The 19,701-nt window shown below is 59.0% G+C and overlaps 6 protein-coding genes and 1 non-coding gene across 7 annotated transcripts; 4 read left to right on the top strand and 3 right to left on the bottom strand.

Moving 5' to 3' along the window:
- Positions 1 to 1,125: 1,125 nt before the first annotated feature.
- DCS_04855 (transcription factor SipA3) lies at positions 1,126 to 5,178 on the top strand (the record flags this gene model as incomplete). The annotated part of the gene is made up of 1 exon (XM_040802161.1): positions 1,126 to 5,178. One exon carries the CDS (start codon positions 1,126 to 1,128, stop codon positions 5,176 to 5,178), a length of 4,053 nt encoding a protein of 1,350 aa, XP_040657194.1.
- Positions 5,179 to 5,456: 278 nt separating this feature from the next.
- DCS_t53 lies at positions 5,457 to 5,529 on the bottom strand. Its single transcript has one exon. It is a non-coding gene; the product is annotated as a tRNA-Lys (tRNA).
- A 253-nt stretch (positions 5,530 to 5,782) lies between these two features.
- DCS_04854 (putative DNA-directed RNA polymerase I/III chain AC19) lies at positions 5,783 to 6,432 on the top strand (the record flags this gene model as incomplete). The annotated part of the gene is made up of 4 exons (XM_040802160.1): positions 5,783 to 5,968; positions 6,026 to 6,117; positions 6,176 to 6,252; positions 6,317 to 6,432. The coding sequence occupies 4 exons, from the start codon at positions 5,783 to 5,785 to the stop codon at positions 6,430 to 6,432; spliced, it is 471 nt and encodes a 156-aa protein (XP_040657193.1).
- Positions 6,433 to 6,612: 180 nt separating this feature from the next.
- On the bottom strand, positions 6,613 to 7,319 carry DCS_04853 (NADH-ubiquinone oxidoreductase B14 subunit; the record flags this gene model as incomplete). The annotated part of the gene is made up of 5 exons (XM_040802159.1): positions 6,613 to 6,624; positions 6,682 to 6,789; positions 6,883 to 7,101; positions 7,164 to 7,225; positions 7,277 to 7,319. The coding sequence occupies 5 exons, from the start codon at positions 7,317 to 7,319 to the stop codon at positions 6,613 to 6,615; spliced, it is 444 nt and encodes a 147-aa protein (XP_040657192.1).
- A 288-nt stretch (positions 7,320 to 7,607) lies between these two features.
- Positions 7,608 to 8,110, top strand: DCS_04852 (uncharacterized protein; the record flags this gene model as incomplete). The annotated part of the gene is made up of 2 exons (XM_040802158.1): positions 7,608 to 7,910; positions 7,967 to 8,110. 2 exons carry the CDS (start codon positions 7,608 to 7,610, stop codon positions 8,108 to 8,110), a joined length of 447 nt encoding a protein of 148 aa, XP_040657191.1.
- Positions 8,111 to 8,345: 235 nt separating this feature from the next.
- On the bottom strand, positions 8,346 to 9,649 carry DCS_04851 (C2H2 type zinc finger domain protein; the record flags this gene model as incomplete). The annotated part of the gene is made up of 3 exons (XM_040802157.1): positions 8,346 to 8,774; positions 8,826 to 9,208; positions 9,340 to 9,649. 3 exons carry the CDS (start codon positions 9,647 to 9,649, stop codon positions 8,346 to 8,348), a joined length of 1,122 nt encoding a protein of 373 aa, XP_040657190.1.
- Positions 9,650 to 17,010: 7,361 nt separating this feature from the next.
- Positions 17,011 to 18,402, top strand: DCS_04850 (uncharacterized protein; the record flags this gene model as incomplete). The annotated part of the gene is made up of 2 exons (XM_040802156.1): positions 17,011 to 17,249; positions 17,331 to 18,402. 2 exons carry the CDS (start codon positions 17,011 to 17,013, stop codon positions 18,400 to 18,402), a joined length of 1,311 nt encoding a protein of 436 aa, XP_040657189.1.
- Between the last annotated feature and the right edge of the window lie 1,299 nt (positions 18,403 to 19,701).

Genomic DNA, 19,701 nt, shown 5'->3' with positions numbered 1-19,701 from the left:
GAAGCCGGGCCTCCCCTCGAAGGCCATGGCCCGTTGCGGCCAAGCCCGCTTCGCTCCATGATGACGGCTCCTTGAGCTGAATGATTGGTAGAACTGGAGGTGAGCCTGACTGCGGATCCGTCCACGGCCTGCTTCGGAACCCTGGCTCACAGGACCATTGGCTTCCTCCAGATTTGTGACGAGAATGAGGTGGTGGGTGTACGTGGTGACGGGGCGACGTGTTTTGCGTTTACTTGTCGGTTCCTGTCGTCGGCGCTCGACGACTGCCCAGCACGAGCGGGAGCCCACGGCGTCGACGGAGAGGGAGGTGCAGCTCGGAGACGAAGCCCGGCAAGCGGTTGATCGAGTCTATCGACCGCAGGGGACTGGCTGTACGAAAGCAAAGGCCGGACGGCGGGCGGTCGAGAGAATCAATCAGGAGTGCTCGCTTGCCCGGACGTGTTCCATGCTGAAAGTGAATGTGCATGTTTCATGGGGGTCATGGGCCAAGAAGCAGCAGTGCTGTAGTAGCTGGACGGGCAGAGCGCATATCGTCGTTTAGTGGGAGATGGATCGAGAATGCTGGGCTTGGCTTGACTTTGTATTGGGTTAGAACGGAGCATGTCTTACGTTCGCGGACGTCGTCATCACGAGTAGTTAAGTCGTTGTAGGTAGTATTAGTATTACTGACTGCCGGAGTACATGTAGGTACGGTCCGCCCAAGTACGTAGATGTACATGTACTTGACACCTGCTCGAGGTACTGTGCCGCATCATGGAGTGATGATTTGTGGGGTGCGTGCTGCTTGAAATAGCTACATACAGTATCCGTACAGCACCTGCGCATGCAAGTACAACGACGGACCGGGCAACCCTAGTGCATTACTGCAATATACAGGTACCTGTACATGCCTATGCCAACAGCACAAGTGCGTTACTGTACAACAAAGTACTTACTTGCATGGTACCTGCATGTACTCGCAAATACGTCAGCTCGAGAGCTTTCCCAACTCCCATGTTTCACCACTCTACTCCGTACACCACCATAATAACTTCCTCCTTGCATCCGGCACCGGCACGACATCATCACCTTCTTCGCAAGCTGGTCGAAAACAATGCGGATACAGTCGATTGCGCAACGTCAGCCATGTCCATAGCCGCCGCCCAACGGCCGTCGGGCCAGGGCATCCCCGTCGGCCTCAACGAGGCGGCACTCGACTCGCCCGCCTTTCGAGCGTCGGCCGCCCACTTTGCTGACCAGATCGACGCGCTCGAGAAATGGCTCAACGGGTATGCCACCTCCACTTCGAGGCTCGTTCATGACGTCCTCGGCCTCGAGGAGTCGGTCAATGCATATCTCGCCAGGTCGATGCCCTCGGCTGTCGAGAGCCTCGTCGAAAACGACTACAGCTTCCTCGCCCTGAAGTGGGTTGCCGACGGCCAGCGAGAGTGCTGGGTGCAGATGCTGAGCAGCATGCGGAAGCTGGATGGGCTCGTCGTCGAGCCGATTCGTGCCTTTCTGGGCAACGATTTGCGAAACTTCAAGGAGATTCGCCGGTCGCTGGAGCAGACGCAACGGTCGTACGACTCCATCCTTGCCCGCTACGTCGGTCAATCGAAGACAAAGGAGCCGTCGGCGCTCCGCGAAGATGCCTTCTCCGTCTACGAGAACCGAAAAGCCTACCTGCAAGCTTCCATGGACTACTGCCAGCTGGCACCCCAGCTCCGCTTCACCGTCGACAAGCTGCTCGTCAAGGTCTGCAACGAACTGTGGGAAGAGATGAAGCGCTCGCGCGACGTCTCGGCGAGCGCCACTCGATGGTCGCGTGAGATGGACAGGTTGCGAGGCTGGGCCAAGGAGATGGAGCTCTCCGAGAGCGTCTTCAGAACCGAGCTGCAGCACGCACGAAGGGCCATCGGCGAGAGCACCATGGAAGACTTCAAGCCGTCTCGCGAATTGGAAGACTACAGCACATCGACGGTCCCGCTCCTAGGATCGCGAGGGCCCATGAGCCTACGCGCCAAGGATGAGGCTCCTGGCATATCGGAAAAGCAGGGATGGCTGTCGTTGCGCGTCGCATCGAGCAAACCGGTTCGCTACACCTGGGTCCGCCGCTGGTACTACTGCCGCGATGGCGTCTTCGGTTGGCTCGTCGCCGGGTCCCACGGTGTGCTGCAGGGCGACGAGATTGGCGTGCTGCTCTGCAACGCGAGGCCGGCCGTCGGCGAGGAGAGGCGCTTCTGCCTCGAGGTCAAGACGAAGAACCAGACGATGATGTTGCAGGCGGAGACGCAAAAGCAGCTCGTCCAGTGGCTCGACGTTTTCGAGGTCACAAAGAAGAAGGCCTTTGAAGCCAGCATGGATCGCGGCTCGAGCTCGTCGTCGGGCGGCGCCGATCCTGCCTTTTCCATCTCGCCGCCGTGCATGCCCGAGTTCTCTGCCAAGGCGGCCGATAACCCGCTCGGCGCCGCCGACGATTCCAACCCCGGCTTCGAGAGATCGGCGACCCTCATTGTCCCGAGCCAAGATGGACATCTCGCCACTAGGCACAGCCTTGATGCCAACGGCAGTTTCGGTCGACGATCCTTCACCGCCCTCGGCAAGGACTTGGCGATGCGGGAAGATGGTGAGAGCGGCCGCGAGCATGCCGCAAGAATTATCCAGAGGCTGGACCTCCACCGCAGAAGCACGTTTAACGCCGGCGGCGATGCCGGCTCCGTCGCCGCCTCCAACCCACCCGGCGGAACCATGAATTCGGCCTCAAGTCACAACCTGCTGCCCGTCGCTCCAAAGCTTGCTTCCAGGCTTGCGCCTCCTCTCGACAGTGCGCCTGGCTCCCTCGCTCCGCCGACATGGGCGAAGCCGCCGACTATGACGACCCTGAGCCGTGCTGCCGTCTTCGCTGCGGTGGAACGCCGTGGCCTCGGCAACGGTCGCAAGCTGCCAATGTCGGTCGTGGCCAATTTCTGGGGAAGCCATGTCTGGTCGGCCGCCGGTGGTGCGCCTGAGCAGCCTACCTTGCCCCGTCTGGACGACAATGATCCGTACGGCGTCGTCGTTCAGGAAACCGCACCGACGTCCCTGACCAGGGCCGCCGAGAAGCAGGCCGACCGTGATCCTTCCAACTACCCGATGGAACTGCACGCTCAGAACCCCCAATTCCGACTCTTGTTCCCGAACGCGGCGCCGGGCGAGAAGCTGGTGCTTGTGTTCAGGGCGGCCTGGTCGAGCGTCAGGGAGAGCGGGTCTCCGAGCCGGCCGCTCCAGGGCGACGGTCGCATCTTCGTGACGGCCGACAACATGTATTTCTACAGCCAGCATATGGGGCTCGTCGTCGCCTTCAGCATCCATCTCGACATCATCACGGAGATGACGACGGCCTCCGGGAGCGACTGCGACTTCATATTCTTGCACCTCGGCCGGGACACCAACGAGACGGGACACACGCGCATCAGCATCAAGGTCTTCCTCGACGACCTTCACCTGCTCCACACGCGCCTCAACCTCTTGGTGGACAACTTGCAAGCGGAGGAGCCCATGGACACGGGGGACATCGTCTCGGCCCTGCTCAACGTCGAGAGGGACGAGTACGAGAAGCACAGTCCGGGCGCCGACGGCTGGGAGGAGACGTCGCCCACCACGCCTGCGGATGACCCGCCCATGTGCGGGAAGCCGGTGGTGGCGCGTCATCTGCAGCAGCATCACGTTCATGCTCGACCGGCCAGATCGCCGAGGCTGCCGTTGAAGCTGCATCTCCCGCCTCATCCGGTCGTGTACGTGCCGGAGGGCATGACGGAGATGGCGGCCGACAGGCACTTTGAGATCAGCGCCAAGGCATGCTTCCACGTCCTCTTCGGGGACAAGAGTTTCGTCTTCCCAAAGCTATACTTTGAGCACAGGGCGCAGCAGATTGCCCAGGGCCCCTGGATTCTCGTGGACGAGGGCAAGATGCAGCGAGACTTCCAGTTCAAGGTGAACCATGTTGACCTGTTTGGCCGTTCCAAGTCGGCGAGCATCAATGATTTCCAGACGATTGACGTCTACAACGACCATGTCACGTACGTCGTGACGCACATCAAAACAGCCTGGCACCTACCGCATTCCAGCAGCTTCAAACTGGTCATGAAGGTCGTCATCACGCACGTTGCCAAGTCAAAGTGCAAGCTTGCCGTGTACATCAAGATCGACTGGTCCAAGGCGCGCGCCCTGTCGAAGAATCTGATTGAAAGGCAGGCGCTCCGTGATTTGAGCAACGACGCCGAAGAGCTCGCCGAGCTGGCCACCGACCAGGTGCGAAAGCTGGGGCCGCGGAGCCGCACCAATCGCGCGATACAAGTCTACGGTCACGTTGGCCAGCAGACGCAGGTTGTCGTCTTCTCGCCGGCCGCGACGGGCTCGAGCCGGAAGGATGCCACCAAGCCTCGCACGCTGACGGCCCTGCTGCTGGAGACTGTGAGGTCGTTCGCCGAGAGCGCCGTGTCTTCGCTCATCATGTGGTCGTTTGCCGGCCTGAGGACGATATTTGGCGTCATATCGGCGAATCGGGTCATACTCTTGCTGCTCGGCTTCAGCGCATTGACGAACCTGCTGTTGATGTCGGCCGAGTCCTCGGCGTGGTGGAAGGAAAGGAGCGCGGCAAAGTTTATGCATCGCGTGGGGGTGAAGCCCAACTTGGTGATGAGCAAGGCAATCTACTTTGCGGATCTGGACAAGGCCACCGGCGCGGGCAGCATCGAGCCATCATCGCCGGCAAACAGCTCCTGCTTTAGCACTTACAAGAACCTTATGGGCTCCGCCGACGTGGACGCGCCCTGGGAGGACGAAGGCACGACGTTGACCTTGCCGTCCAGCCGCTCCATGGCTCGCCGGCTGCGGCGAACACGACAGCGGTTGGGGACGTACCGCCACGATCTGATGGTGGCAATGCGCGTCGTCAACAGCGTAGAGCGGGAGATTTTGCAGTCGGAATGGGAAAATTGGCTCATCAACGAGAAGTCTTTATGCGACAGCCTAGATTCGGCGATGAAGAAGAGCGAGGAGGCCAAGGGCTCTCGGGAGGACTCTCGAACCCGGAATCTGCTGAGCTCCATGACGAGCAGCAGGAAAGGAGAGCTTTGGGATTGGAGAGACAGACACTGCGGGAGCTGCCGAGATGACCTCGAAAGCTTAAAGAAGTCGAGGATGGCGATGCCCTTGTAAGACAGGTGGATGAGACGGAATGATGTCTGCCCATACGGAGTACATGATATTTTTATTGTACAGTACTTGAGACTGAAAGTCAATTCATAATACCACCTTGATTGTGTAGTACTTGAGCCCAACAAGTAAATTCATATTGCCACCACCGCTGCTACTTCTCAATCCACTTCTGAAGATTATACATATCAACGTTGTAGGAACTAGGCATTCAGTAGAGCATGCATACATATCCTATTTAGAAGCGGCAAAATCGAGGCACTCGACAAAAAAGAAATGTTCGCCCGAGGGGGGGGTCGAACCCCCAGCCTTGCGGTTAAAAGCCGCACGCTCTAGCCATTGAGCTACCCGGGCGGTGAAGACACTTTTCCACCTCGCTAATTCGGCATAAGAGCCCTTTGTGGATGATCGTACAAGTTCTGCCCCGCCAATGCTTCAAATTTTTAGGAAATGCGAGTGCGTGCCGGCCTGTTACTGGTCAGGAAACATACTCATACTATCTATCTATCTTTCCTCGCCGACATCAGCACGGAAACTGGCACGAGCTCGACCGACTTACCATCTTTGGAGCGTAATTCCAACCACACCCCCCAAGTGCCTATTCGCCATGCCGGGCCGAACAAAGAAGCCAGACGTGTCGGCGGTGTCGACAGACGTGAACATGGAAGATGCCCCACCAGCAGCTCAGCCGCAGGACACACAGGATGCAATCACGGACGATGGCACGGCAGCGGCGGCAGATGGCGATGAGGAGGAAGAGGAAGAGGAAGAGGAGCTCCAACGTGTGAAGATTGTACGCCTGGACCCTGCTGGTGGCGTGGCGAACGACAACTGACAAGCGAGCTTGCAGCTCCCTGGCTCGACAGATACTGCGGCCTCATTTCAGTTTACCGATGAAGGGCACACATTAGGAAATGCGCTGAGATATATCATCATGAAAAAGTAAGCGAGCGAGCGCCTGCGTGGGAGGGGAAGAGAGCCAATGCTGACGAATGCCCAGCCCCGACGTTGAGTTCTGCGCCTACTCGATTCCTCATCCCTCCGAACCCAAGATGAACATTAGAATACAAACTTACGGTAGGACACCTTCATCACGGTCCATAACCTCATGAGCTTCGATGGGTGCTAACGCTTAGCGCAGAGGGTACGGCGGTGGATGCACTGAAAAAGGGGCTCGTTGACTTGCAGGACGTATGCGACGTCGTGGCCGACGAGTTCTGGACGAAGAGGGATGCATACAAGGCCACGCTGGTCTGACGCTGCGAAGCATCATCCCGCCAGCTGTCTACAAGGATCTCCTGATTTCATTTCACACACTACACTTGTCTATAGTAGGGCATCACGGGCATTGGGGGCGTTGTGCGGTTATTATTTGGGATCAAAGTCTGCATAGAAGTGAAGACTAATACACAAGCATCCGCTGCGACTGTCTCCTCTTCAATTCCGGCCCTGTGAAGTGTGTTAGTGAAATGGAACTTGCGCTGCCGGCGAACATGGTCCCCTAACCTCGAGAAATCCCTGCATGAAGCTGGAAGGCAATCGCTTGTCGCCTCTGAAGTTCTCGTTGAAGTAGGACATGACGTGGGTGGTTTGCTTCCAGAAATTCATCGTCTCCTGTTGCCGCAAGCGTCAGCTTCGTTCCAAAGGCAGGGCTTGGCTCTCGTCCGGACGTCTGGGCGGCGCCGAGCAAGTCGTATCTGGCCATACCTGGTACTCGGCGTGGGATTTGAAAAGGAGGACATCGACGACTGGAAGTGTCTTGACGAAGCGGTTGCGCTCAAATTCCTGCCTTATCCGTGTACGGATGGCGGAGACGGGCATGGGCATGTTGTACATGGTCTGGATCTCGGGGCCCTGCTTGCTCGTTAGCTTCGACTGCCGGCGCCACGCATGTGTCGTGTCCATGGAGAAGGGCCGTGGAAGAGGCTAAGAAGCAGCACAAAGGGAGCTTTCAGACTCGGGGGGGGTCCGGTCGACCGGAGACGTACGGCACGGATCCATTCTCTGTAGGACGAGAGCACTCGACGCTTCGCATCTGCCCAGCTGGCCGCTGTTTCGGTCCATTAGCATGCCGCAGCGGTCGCATCGGTCAAGATCATACATTGCGCCGTCTTCTTGGCGAACTGCGTCGGCGTGATGGCCATGGCGGGCGATCAGTAGCTATCGGAGGTGGTAATGATGAAGCAAGGTGGAAACGGCACGGTTGAAGCTGGCATCGTACGAGTCACGTGATCTTCCGGGATGTTGATTACAAGGCACCGCCACTTCCAGAATGCGCCACGGACATGTATGATTTGTCGACGGCCACTCATAAAGCAACTCGGTTCCCGTTCTCCGTCGGCGTCTTGCATTTCACTTGCCTTGCTCACGATCGAAACATCTTCCGGCCCGGCATCCTTGAGGGCGATCGACGATTCCCAAAGGCTCCCAAAATGCCTGCGATTCGGCACTCATCAAAGCGAAAGCCGCCACCCGAAGGCTTCAGCGACATCGAGGACAATCTCCTGATATTCGTGAACAAGATGAAGGATGCGCAAAACAAGCCGCCTCCGGCAGGACCGAAACACCAGGCACAGTGGGAGATTTTCCAATTATCGCATCAGCGCAGCCGGTATATTTACGATCTATACTACGAGAAGGAGGCCATAAGCAAGCCATTGTATGACTGGCTGCTGAAGAACGGGTACGCCGACGCGATGCTCATCGCCAAATGGAAAAAGACGGGCTACGAATCGGTAGGTTCATTCCGTCGCAGACGATGATGGGAGGTGGCCGACTGACAGAACGTTAGCTTTGCTGCCTTCGATGCGTGCAAACAAAAGAGACCAACTTCAACAGCACATGCATCTGCCGCGTCCCGAGGGCGGAAATGAAAGAAGACAAGGACATACAGTGTGTCAGCTGCGGCTGTCGAGGCTGCGCCTCGGGCGACTAGGTCGATCATGGTGCATGAAGTCTGTTTGGAAAAGGCAGGTGTTTGGCGCATTATCAGTCATGGGCATGAGAGAAAGGGCCCCAAGCCGGCCAGGTCTCGGACCTGAGCAGGGCCTGAAGCGTGTTTTTGGACGGGACGAGGTAGAAATCCTTTCGGTTGACCGAATCTTGCCCGGCATGCACCATACTGATGACGGTCATTCCCTAGCCGATCCCTTTCGTGATGCCCATGATGCCTATCTCCGTGCGAAGCCAGCGGCACGGCCCCGACCGAATCGGACGCTGGGAGGGACGAACTGCAGCGCGGACATGGCGCCCGTAATACTCGCCACATCTGCGTCGTCCATTTCCGCCTCGCCTGGCCCATGCGGCTTCGGATTCACGGTTGCTTTGCCAGGAATTGCCGGTTGGCCGTGTTCGTTGTTGGCGGGGGGGGACTCGTCCAGGGTGCCTCGTGGACGGGTCGTCTCCGCGGACAGCATGCCCGCCGATGGCCGGGCCCTGCGGCGACTGTGCTCAACGAGCAGCGATCGTCTCCCATCGATGCCATCTTTGGTGACGGCGAAGAAGAAGTTCCTTGGGTAGGCGTGCTTGTCGATCATGTGCATCCTGCGCTTCTGATGGGTCAAGCACTTGCGTTCGCAGCCATCGACGAAGCAGCTATACTACCCGCAATCAGGGACGAGGTACTCGTTCACGGGGCGGAGGAGACAAACGGTGTGCTCGCCCTTTTCCCTGCGGACTCTTACGATGGGGTCGTGCCATTCCTCGATGTGGACGCCGAGAAGGTGGTCGGACGGAAAGTTTCTGTGACATTCGAGACATTGGTTGGTGTGAAACTGGCGAAAGTGCAATTCATACTGTCCAAACGTATTGAAAAGAACGGGTGACGAGTGAGGAGGTAGTGAGCATCTCATGGCCGTCGTATCGTCCTCGACGCCTTTGGGTTCCTCTGATTCCACGACGCCCAATATTTTGGAGGGTAGCTGTTCGGTCGTGGGATCCAGTCCCAGGGCCGTCTCTGAATTCGGGTCTTCGTCCGGCTCTCGTGACCGCTTCATCGCCACGGCAAGCCGAAAGAGGGGGCCGACGGGATGGACTGTACGCTCTCAGCAAAGGCGGTGTGATGGACTCGGCGGTGGTGATGTCAGTCAGGTGACACGGAATGGCCATGGATTGCCCTCTCGAAATGGTCACGTGATGGTACTCGGGAGCTCTCGCAGCGCTCACACGGACGATGGGTCGCGAGATGAATAGAAGAGGCAAGGATGGCCATGATCGATTCCTGCATTGCCTCTGCTGCGCAAGTCCTGTCATGCTCGAGGTCAAATGCTTTCTCCAGGGTAGGGCAGGACGGATAGGGTTCGTGCGCATCGACATGTACAACTACAGTGAGTACAGTAATAGCAGTAGTATTGATACCGTGGCCTTGGCAGTTGGCACACCCAGCGCCAAGTGGATGAACCATGAACAGGTTGACGAGCATGCAGGGTAGACGTGCGCTGCTCTCGTGTACGGGCACCTCCTTGTCGAGGCTCATGGTGAAGTATTCGGGGGCAAGCAAGCCGGGTGAGGGGTGACGTCACAAGCAGGTGCAAGGATTCCGTTGGAAGCATGAGATGCAAAGGGGCAGACGGCGGTCGAGATGGACAAGCGAGTGAGGACTGGTTTCGGCGATAGGGTTGCAGATACGGAGTTCTTGGTGCTCGGTACTATGCGCTGTGCGCTGCATCTACTGTATCCTACCCACTAGATAGGTACTGGACATTGATTGTTCGCATGTGACCAATTGCAGTGACGGTAGGTGGTGTTCACGACAACAGGTTCCCTACCAGCAGGTCTCATGAACGGGACACGACGTACTCGGTACAGATACACACACACCTGAGCTCGAAGGTACAAGCACCTGTACATGTACCCGTTCGCGAAGGCTAGGTACATGATGGCAAGTATTCATGCTTGCTCTCTCTTCGTCACCAAGTCGGCTGGGTAGGTGACGGGCGACATCTCCGGCTGGCGACGGTGACAGAGCGACAATGGAGAAACAATGGGCGGGCCGAGGCAACGGTGCAACGACAACGAGCTCCCACAACATGAAGACGTATTCGTGCTAGTAAGCTTCATCCGCGACAGGCCACAGCTCGAACCACGGTTGCGCTAGTGCCAGTAGGCTGACGGGCTTGAAACGACCAGATGGCCGGATGCGTGGGTGAGGATGGTGAGATGGTGAGATGGTGAGGATGGCGAGGATGGCGAGGATGGATGAGGATGGATGAGGATAGATCACGTATCCTGAGGGCGGATGGTGATGGTGACGGAATGACGGACGACGAAACGGAGCAAGTGCGGAAAGCTGGAGAAATCATCACTGGCTTGCCTGGGCTTTTTTTTTCCCGCGGCCGGCAGCGATCCAATCAAGCGCGCAGGACCGGTGCGAGGTGAAACGCCGATGCGAATCAAGCAGCCACAGGAAGTGCATGATGCTTTTCACGGGCTCCCCCCAAAGGTTGTCGACGGACCGCGGGCTTGCCTCGTCGCCTCTCACCGACGCCATGGGACTCCCGCCACTGCCCTGCCCCCCCCCCTGGCCGCCGCGTGGTGCGAGCGACTCGCCGTCCAATCTGTTCCATGCATCGTCGGCGTCCAAGGCGAAGTCGTACAGTACGCACAAGTCACACTTGGCTCGCGGGACCCCCCCTCCCCCCCGCACCACCGCCCACCTGAGACGACGACATGTCTCAGGTGCAGCCCAGCAGGTTGCAACGGGCCACAGCTTCGTACTCGATCCATTCGTATCCGTGCTCGAACCTGCCCTCGCAGGCAAGTGTGCTCGTACAGAATGGCACGACCAAGCAGGAAGCAGGGCCACGATGGGCACAAATACGACATTTTGGTTCCGAGGACAAAGGCCAAAGCCTACGCTGGCAAGCGGACGGCGCACAGCCTTGCAGTTAGGCGTGGCGATTTTCGTCGTCGTGCCACCTGTGCAGCGATGGGCACGTTGAGAAAGGACGAGCATCCATTATTAATAATACTCACGGGCACACACCACCACAAGTACCTACGGTAAGTACAGCGTACAGTACAGTACGGAGTAATTACTTGGGTGTAGGCACAAAAGTACAAGTACCTTGTCGCGCGTGCGGTCCACGATTCTCGGTGGAAAGCACCTGGGCTAGGAAGGTAGGTAGGTATTACTAGGTAGGTAGGGACCTAGGTGGCGAGCGGTGCGTGGCAAAACGTGAGGCTGATTGCTTGGTAATACCGGCATGTGCGAGTGCGAGCGCACCGACGGGCATGCAGACGTGAGCAGGCACATTCTGCATCGGCTCCGTCTCGGACAGGGCGTGGACCATGTCATGATGGTCACCTCGTCTTGTTCGTCGCTCGTCGTCGACGGCATCGGCCGCTTGCGACGGAACGGTTAGGATGATTGTGCATCGGCCGGCTTTAGCCTCAAAGGCAGCGATCCCGCGTTCCAGGCTGCAAGCACTCGGGCTCGTTGCGACGTAAACGAGGGAACGGACGGTGAGGCTTGAAACGACGGGCGAATGACGGCGAGGCACGCAACGCGCAGGCGGTCGATGCAATGCTACTTGCCTACCCGGGGTGGTGGTGCGTAAGAGGTCGGAACGGGCACTGCACGTAGGGTATCTATCTCATCGTCCTTGGCACCGCCCTACCCACCGTCAGCTTGCGAATGAGCGTGCACCGTACTCGGCACGCCAGCGGGATGTGCTTGCCTTGGGTTGCGTAGGAATTGCGGTATTAAAACATGAAACAAATCGTCGGCCATGAGGCAGAATCAGGGTGGCATTCGATGGAAAAAAGGACTCGGCCGAAACTTTAAATGCTACTTGATGTACGAGCACATAATACTTGCAGCACGAGTACAGGCACAGCTGGTCTGCAGTTGTGCTTGCACAGTTTTAGGTACCCCTCGGACCAGACCTACTGTAGCTGTAGTTGTAGCTAGTTATAGCTAGTAGGTACCTACCTAGGTATGTAGTATCTACTAGGAGGTAGTAATTACAGTACTTGCCGATTGTTGCCCCAGCACACCTCCAACTAAATCTACGAAACAATTACTACTACACAGGTAATTGCTAAGGGTCCTACGTTTACGGAGTACACAGATACGCATTGGTGCGACTTGCCCTACTACAGTGCCAATTCAGATGGTTTGCGAGGCTTGGGGTAAAGCACACCCACTCGCTCGTGCATACCTCGTAGGCTGCATCGGCCCGTATGAAGACATGGCACCTTGGTGTATGGAGTACTTGTACTTGCTCCCAACGCTCGGTGCTCCTCGCGAGTACACGGTACTTGCGAGCGAAGCGGCGGTTGAGCAATATACCGCGGAGGTCGCCGTGGAGAGTCCGAGATTCGCGCAGTGCACTCGTTCGGACGGCATGTAGAACGGATGACGGGGTCCTGAGGAGTTTGCTACGAATGATGCAAATGCACGAGTGCAGAGTACCGAGGAACCTGCAACTACAGTACTGGTAGGAACACTTGTAGGTACATTTGTAGGTACACATGTAGGTACGGAGTACACTTGAGGGTACTTAAGTACTAATGCTGATGCTACACTTGTACTTGGGTGTGCAGTATTACAGTAGGTGCATCTCCGTAGGAAAGGAGCAAGCACCACCCCTGTGGTGGGCATTCAAACTCAGTCACCCACGCACTCCCGCTGCCACGCACCCGACGAGGCGTTCGCTTCCCCTGCCCAAGCACTGTGCGATGTGGCAAGGCTGGCCAGCATGGGCCGCCCGCAGAGCCCACGGCCGGCGTGCGTCGCTCTCGAGGGTAATCATACTCGTAGATTGCCGAGGAACCTGGCGAGGGTGCGTGCCTCGATCGACCAGATTCCTGGCGTTTCAAGTGCATGTCGAGACGTCAGCTTTGGGCTTGGCAGAAGCAAGGTTCGCCGTCTCGCTGCCATCGGCGGCGGCGCCGAAAATTCTCAGAATGCGAGACAATGGCACGAGCCAAGGTGGCCGGGGGTCTGTCGTGGTGCAACGAGTGGCTCAAATGGGACGACCTGGTTGGAGGCACCGTGCGGCGAGGCCGATCCAATGTCAACACGGCCGTCCGCACCTTTCCCACGTCCACGATCCACCTCGTATCGTCACGAGCACACGCGAGCGCTCGTGCATGCAGTCGTGCTTGCTTGGTACCGAGCAAGGAGGACCTGGTGCTTGCCGCCTCTCGAACGCGAATGGCCGTGGTCCGGCGGCGGCGGCAAAGACCGAGCCGCCCTTTTCTCGCTCGTCGGTTGTGCTCGATGCCGTGACGCCGCTGGTGGTGGCGCCGCTGCGGAGGAGGAGGTCTAGACACGATGATCGAGTCGGCGTACCGAGCACGCAGACGGACGGTACGTGGACGGTACGATGGGCTGCCAGCGCGGAACTCCTTGCTCCGTACGCCCGCCAGGCCCGGTACGGTAGGGACGGATGCTTGTCTCGTCCACGGTTGGATGCGAGGCGTGAGTATCGATCAAAGGTAAAACAGCTAGCGAAATGGTCCGCCGGTGGTGGGACGGAAAGCGCCACGCGCTAGAGAAAGTCGATGACCGCCAAACGCTTCTTTGACTCATGGACGTGACGGCGAGGAAGCAACCGATTCGTCGTCTCGGTGAGGTGCGCCCGATGCCACGGACGAGCATCGTCATGCGGATGCGGACGCGGACGCGCATGACGATGCGACAAAGTGTGGATAGTCTTCTGCGCATGCGCACGTAGCCTGCAGGCACCTGCACCGCATCTACTTACAGTGCCTCGGTGGGGGCCCCAGGTGTCTGCGACGGGTGCCATCCGTACGGATCAGTGGCCAGGTACGGCCGGGGGGGGTGGCAAGATGTGCTTGGTTGCAGGCGCCGTGGGTGCTTGGTGGAGGAGGACGGCATAATCTCATGCGACACCTGCCACCGCTACACCGGTAGGTACACGCCTGTGGCTGTACGACGTGCAGTGCATGCCTTTGTCGGGACTCGTAGTGCCCCGAGAATCCAGCAAGAAGATGCTCGTCCGAGGGACGCAGGGAAGCAGGGATCCGCAGGTAGTTGTAGGACCCAGTAGTAGGCGACGATTCCGGTCGATACGGTAATTATACGAAGGCTCCGAGCATCGGCACCGGTCATGTACTTATGTAGGTGTGCCCTGGACATAAAGTACTTGCGTGCGAGTGCTTGATAGGCTTTGCCCTGAAAGCGAGGCTTGGTGCCAAAGGTACTAGGCAGTATACGGAGTATTACTTGCAAGTAGTCCTGTACGAGTACGGCTGCTGCACCCTGTGACGGGCGAGTACCTAGGTACCGAGTACCAGGCCACCGCCTCGCCACGCCTACTTGTGCTATGTCTGAACTTGCACACCTAATTTTACTTTACTACCTGGTGCTAATGCTTGGGCAACCAGCTTCGAGCTCTCGCAACCTAATGCCTACTGTAATTGCTTACACCTACATACCTAGTACTTACTCCTGCTCCTGCTCCCACTCCAACTCCTACTCCTACTCCCACTTGGTACCCAGTGATTACCTGCGCACGCCGTCCGCGGGAGCGACCAAGGCGCATGGCGGTTGAGCTCCGACATCGATGCCTTGCCGCACTGCTCAGCCTGTTTGTGTCATGTTCACCGTGGCCGTCGACGACGAACCAGCACGCATCCCGTCGCGTGGGGAACGAGGGGAGAGCCACAAGGCCGTGCAAGGCGGCCAAGCCTCGTCCGTCGCCAAACGCCTGCACATGAATTCTCCATGCGTTTCAGAAAGTGGTGCAGGATCCCCAAGGGCACCAAGGTGCTGAATGACCTGACCCGGACCCGATGGCTCATTAATAATGTGCATACCACGAGCCCGTCGTCAGGCAAGCCAGGCACCTCCTAGCTTTCTAGTCGGCACCTAGTCGGCACTAAACGGCTGGGCCAAGGTGCTGGACGCGGCGGCCGTGTTCCGCGTGCTGCCCACCGCGGGCCTGCATTTCCCTACTGTATAGTACAGTAATACTTACTCCCTCTCATGGACATTGTACCTCCGTCTCCCCTCCCTCCCCCCCCCCCCCCCTCCCCCTAAAAAAAACTTCCGTCGATCCGTCAGGTTTTTGGCATCTCCATCGTGCCGCTCCTCGGCGTGCTCGTCATTTTCCCTCGTCGAGCGCATCCCGACGTGTGCCTTGCTTGCCTCGTCGTCCTGCCGTGGAACGTCTGCCGCAGTGTCCAATGCTGACGATGGAACCTGCTACCCCTGCTGCACCTGAATGCTAGAGAGAGGTACTCCGTACCGCCTACAGCGTTCTGCTGTGCTGGTAGGTCGGTCGGTACTTGCCCTTCCTTGTCGCCGTCGCGCAGGACACGGCTAGCGCTCCGTACCTCTGATACCAATCCGCTACCTCTAGCACCCAACGAGGTAAACCCAGGTGCCCGCATGCAGTTAATGCGGTTCCTGACGCCCCTCCCTCCCCCTGCCTGCCCGCCTGCGCTGTCTCTGGCTGTCTCTGCAGCACTGTGCGGTGCGAGGACGGGTGCTCAGCACCGGTAGCCTGCCTTCTAGGTACCTTCTTCCCCTCCCCCCAGCGGTGCCCCCTTTCATCATTCTTCAACCCTGCCCGCCCACCACCCACCCGGGCTCGCTGGCTCAGGACGACACACACACACACACAGATATACTCGCCGCATCCCGCTCTCGCCTCTGCCTTTGCCTTTGCCTTCCGTCACCTTCTTCCGCTCCCTCTCTCCTCTCGCCTCCCTCGTCCTTCGTCCCTCCTCCCTCCTACCTCCTACCTCCTCCTCCCTCCTCCTCGGATCCGCGTCGCCGCCCGCCACCCGACGATTCGGACGAGGGCGAAACGACCGACGCACTGGTCGATTGATCCCTTGCCACCGTCGCCGAAGCATCCTTGACTCGCCCCAACCATCCAACCGTACGGCTGACCGTCAGTCTCGTCCCGTCGCCGTCCCGTCCGTCCCGTCACACGCCCGCCGTGCCCCTTCAGCCGCACGCTGCAGCATCAGCCTGTCCAGCTCGAGCTCCGAGACGAAGCTGCATCGGTGCTCTCGAGGTAAGCTTGCCATGGCGCTCGTCACTCCCGTCCCCGTTGCCGTGGGCCAACCACCACCGCCGCCGCCGTTCACGACTTGCTGGAACGCTACCGCGCCGTCGTGATTCGCCATCGGCCACCCGCAGTCGTCGACCCCCTGTGCCGCTCACGCGCGCCCTCTTCGCTCGCCGCTGCATGTGCCTCCGCTGCATGTGCCTTGCCTTGCCTTGCCTCGCCTTTGCATCCGCCTCTGCTTTCGTTGCATGGCCCGTCACCCCCATCGTCTGGGACCACTCCTCCATGTCACTCACCCTGCACCACCACCACCACCACCACCATCATCACCACCATCATCACCACCATTGTCACCACCACCGTCACCGCCGCCGCCTGCCGATCGCTTCTCGACGCCATTGTTCCGCGACGCTGACCTGTTCTAGACGACCGGCACGCCTCGCACGCATCCTTGACCGGAGCACCCTTTCCCCCTCGAAGGCGGTCCACCTCGCTTGGACGCCGCACGCGCCTGTCGACGCCAAAGGCAGCACCCGATTCCGTTCGTACGAGCGACCGCACTCTGGTTGCCTCGGCCCTTCTGCTGCACCGAGGGACGACCTCGACGAAGCGGGAGCGCCAACCTGTCCGAACCCATCTGTCCACCGCCGCGGCCCTCCTTTCGGCCGCCCGCCTCCACCTGCGAGCTCGTCGAGAGCTTTGCCGCCGTCGTGCGCTCCGAGGAAGCGCCCTGGCGACTTGACCCGACGCCGCCGTCGGCAACGCCGCTTGAATACTTCGTGCCCCCCTCACTCGCCGTTGCCGCCTCCCCCAACCAGCTCCCTCTTCCTTTCCGAGTGAAACCACTATGAGTGCGACGGTTGCCATGGCTCCTAGCCCGGCTCCTCACGAGAGACAATCCTTCTCCGAAATCCCTCCCGCCTCCTCGGCTTCCGTTGCCGCCCAGCAGGTCGCACAGTCACCCTCCTTGGCGGCGCAGAGGAATTCGATCGCGAACGCCGGCCAACCCGTCCAGAAATCCAGCGGCATCAACAGCCCAAAGGGCGCTCCCACGTCGTCCCTCGCCAAGTCATCGCCGCCGGGCGCGTACGTCCCCCCCCCCCCCCCCGCCTTTCCTTGTGCTTCCGTCCGGGCGTTGGCCCCCGCTGACCCTTGATCCTCCCGCAGCCCGAGGCACGATGCCTCTCGATCACATGTCGTCGTCAAGAAGGAGCCTGGCTCGCCCACGCTGTCGAGCACGCGACCTCGACCTCGACGGCTGGACCTTTCCAAGAACTCCGTCTCCAACTCGCCGGCCTCGGGCGTGCCCATGTCCGCCCGGGATGGGTTCGCCCTCCAGGAAGTCGGCATAGCCTGCCTCTCCCCGGGCTTCGTGACGCAGAACCCCATGATGAAGGAGCAGCTTCAGCGCAGCCTGTCGGTCCGAGAGCAGCAGCGCCACATCATCGAGGCGAGACTGCAGCAGCAGTCGGCCAAGGGCGACGGTCCTTCCGACAAGGACAAGGACTCGACGTCGCAGTTCGCCGCCAAGACGCCGGGCATGTCGCGCAGGAACAAGGCGCCGCCCGGCCTGTCCATCGTCACGCCCTCGCACGAGCAGTTCGCCAACGAGAGGGTCATCCAGTCGGCCCCACTCGGCCACAGCTTCACCGGACGCCAGCACCCGGTCCCCATGTCGCGCCACATCGTCAACCAACCCTCCAACCTTTCCAACACCTCCCACATCCACCACGTGCCCGCGAATCAAACAAGCAACCGGCTGCCTCCCCTCAGCGACGTTTTCGGCCAGGGCGTGTCGGCGCATCCCGACTCGGCTCACCAATCTCTCTACAACAACCCCAAGCCTCCCGTGGCCTCCCCCGGCCACCTGCAGCAGCAGCAGCCGATGCCGACGTCCGGCCGCCCACGCGACTACAAGTCGGCCGAGGAGGCTCAGCAGGAGCTCGCCGGTGGCCGGCCGGAGCTGCTCCCCAAACTGGTGCACTACGGCGGCCACCAACCTCCCACGCCACCGTCGCCGCTTCCCGGGAGCCGCCACGCCGAGCGAAGTCGAAGTGCCACGAAGCGACGGACGCGCGCAGAGTACGAGGATGGCGACAGCCCTCCGCTGGGCCGGGGTCCCGCCCCCACTCGTCGAGGCCCTTTCGGCGAGGGCCGAGACAGCCCGGAGGTTCAGCGACAGAAGAAGGACGAATTTCTGCGATTATGCTCCCGGGCCTGGGATCTTTTTCACTCGTGAGGGGACCTGGGAAGACGCACCTGAATGGATACGACAGAATCCTGCTCCGCGCGGAACTGTCGATCGATCCGCGAGATGTCATGTTAGCAAGAGTGCCTTGGCCGGATCGATTCTGAAGAACCCTCTGGCAAGTCTTGCATGATGTCTTTCCATACAACTGCGAGCTTCTGGGACGAACCCCGGATTGCCACGCACGCTGTGAAGGAGGAGGTGGAGGAGGAGGAAAGGAGAAGCTTCTTGTGGGGGTTCTTGATGTTGGCGTGCGTGCTTCGTCCCAACGCTAGCGGCCGTCGTTGGACATGCCAACTCACCTCCTCCGCTTGCCTCGTTCGTCAGCCCGAGCCAAAGGGAGGATCGCGGCGGTGTTTTTGTCTCGTGGTACGAAGAATTCCCCCTTTGCGGAACGGTGCGCTGGAGCTCTTGCTGTTTTGCATGGATAGGAGGTATGCCTGCGCTACAGCTATGCTTCCTTTATTTTATGTAGGTACTTTTTTTTGTCTTGACCTCGGAAATATGTGTATATGTATGGAGGAGGCGTTGATTTCTCGTCGGAGTGGGCAGCTGTGAAGGAGTTGAATTTCGTCACTTGTACTCTCGAGTCATCCGTGCGATGACTCGCTCCCTTGTTCTTGCTCTACTTGGTTGACTGCAAGCATACCCTTCAGATTGCATCTCGGATGCAACAATTGAACATCTCATTGCTGTGTGCTTTCAGTTGCAACGCACTAGTGAGCTGACTGTTGGGGTGGTGGGTGACAATACGCTGCGCCGGACCGTAGACATCTGGATGCCTGTGCAGGGGCCATGGCCTCGTCTCATCCACATGCCCGGGTCGTTGTATTCATTCATTCGGGTAGTTCAATGGAGACCCTCGATTTCTATCGGCTTTGTCTGCCATGGCACAATGCATCAAGGCCACCGATCGCATAGGCACCCAGACTGATGATAAACTTGGCCACCCAACGATCAAGATAGTCGCCAATTTCTATTCTCTCGTCTTCTTCAGTAGCTGGCTTAGGACGGATATCGCTTTAACACGTCGGATCCCCCCCCCCCCCCCCCCCTGTTCCCATGCCATTCAGCTAGGGGGTATGCATGATAGCATCGCCATTCGGGGTAGCGATCCCGGTCTATTCAAAGTACATGTAGACCTCGGATGAAGAGTGAAAAATACGACCACACGCTCATGTAAACAAACGCCCGCCACCCTTGCCAATATCGTGGTGAATTCTGGTCAAGTGTATCCAACCAAGTCATGAAAAAAAATGGACCAGACACCGAGCAGACCACGACGGAAAC

This window comes from Drechmeria coniospora, chromosome 02 (assembly GCF_001625195.1).
Source record: "Drechmeria coniospora strain ARSEF 6962 chromosome 02, whole genome shotgun sequence".
Classification (NCBI taxonomy): Eukaryota; Fungi; Ascomycota; class Sordariomycetes; order Hypocreales; family Ophiocordycipitaceae; genus Drechmeria; species Drechmeria coniospora.
This window is presented reverse-complemented; position numbering and strand designations above follow the sequence as displayed.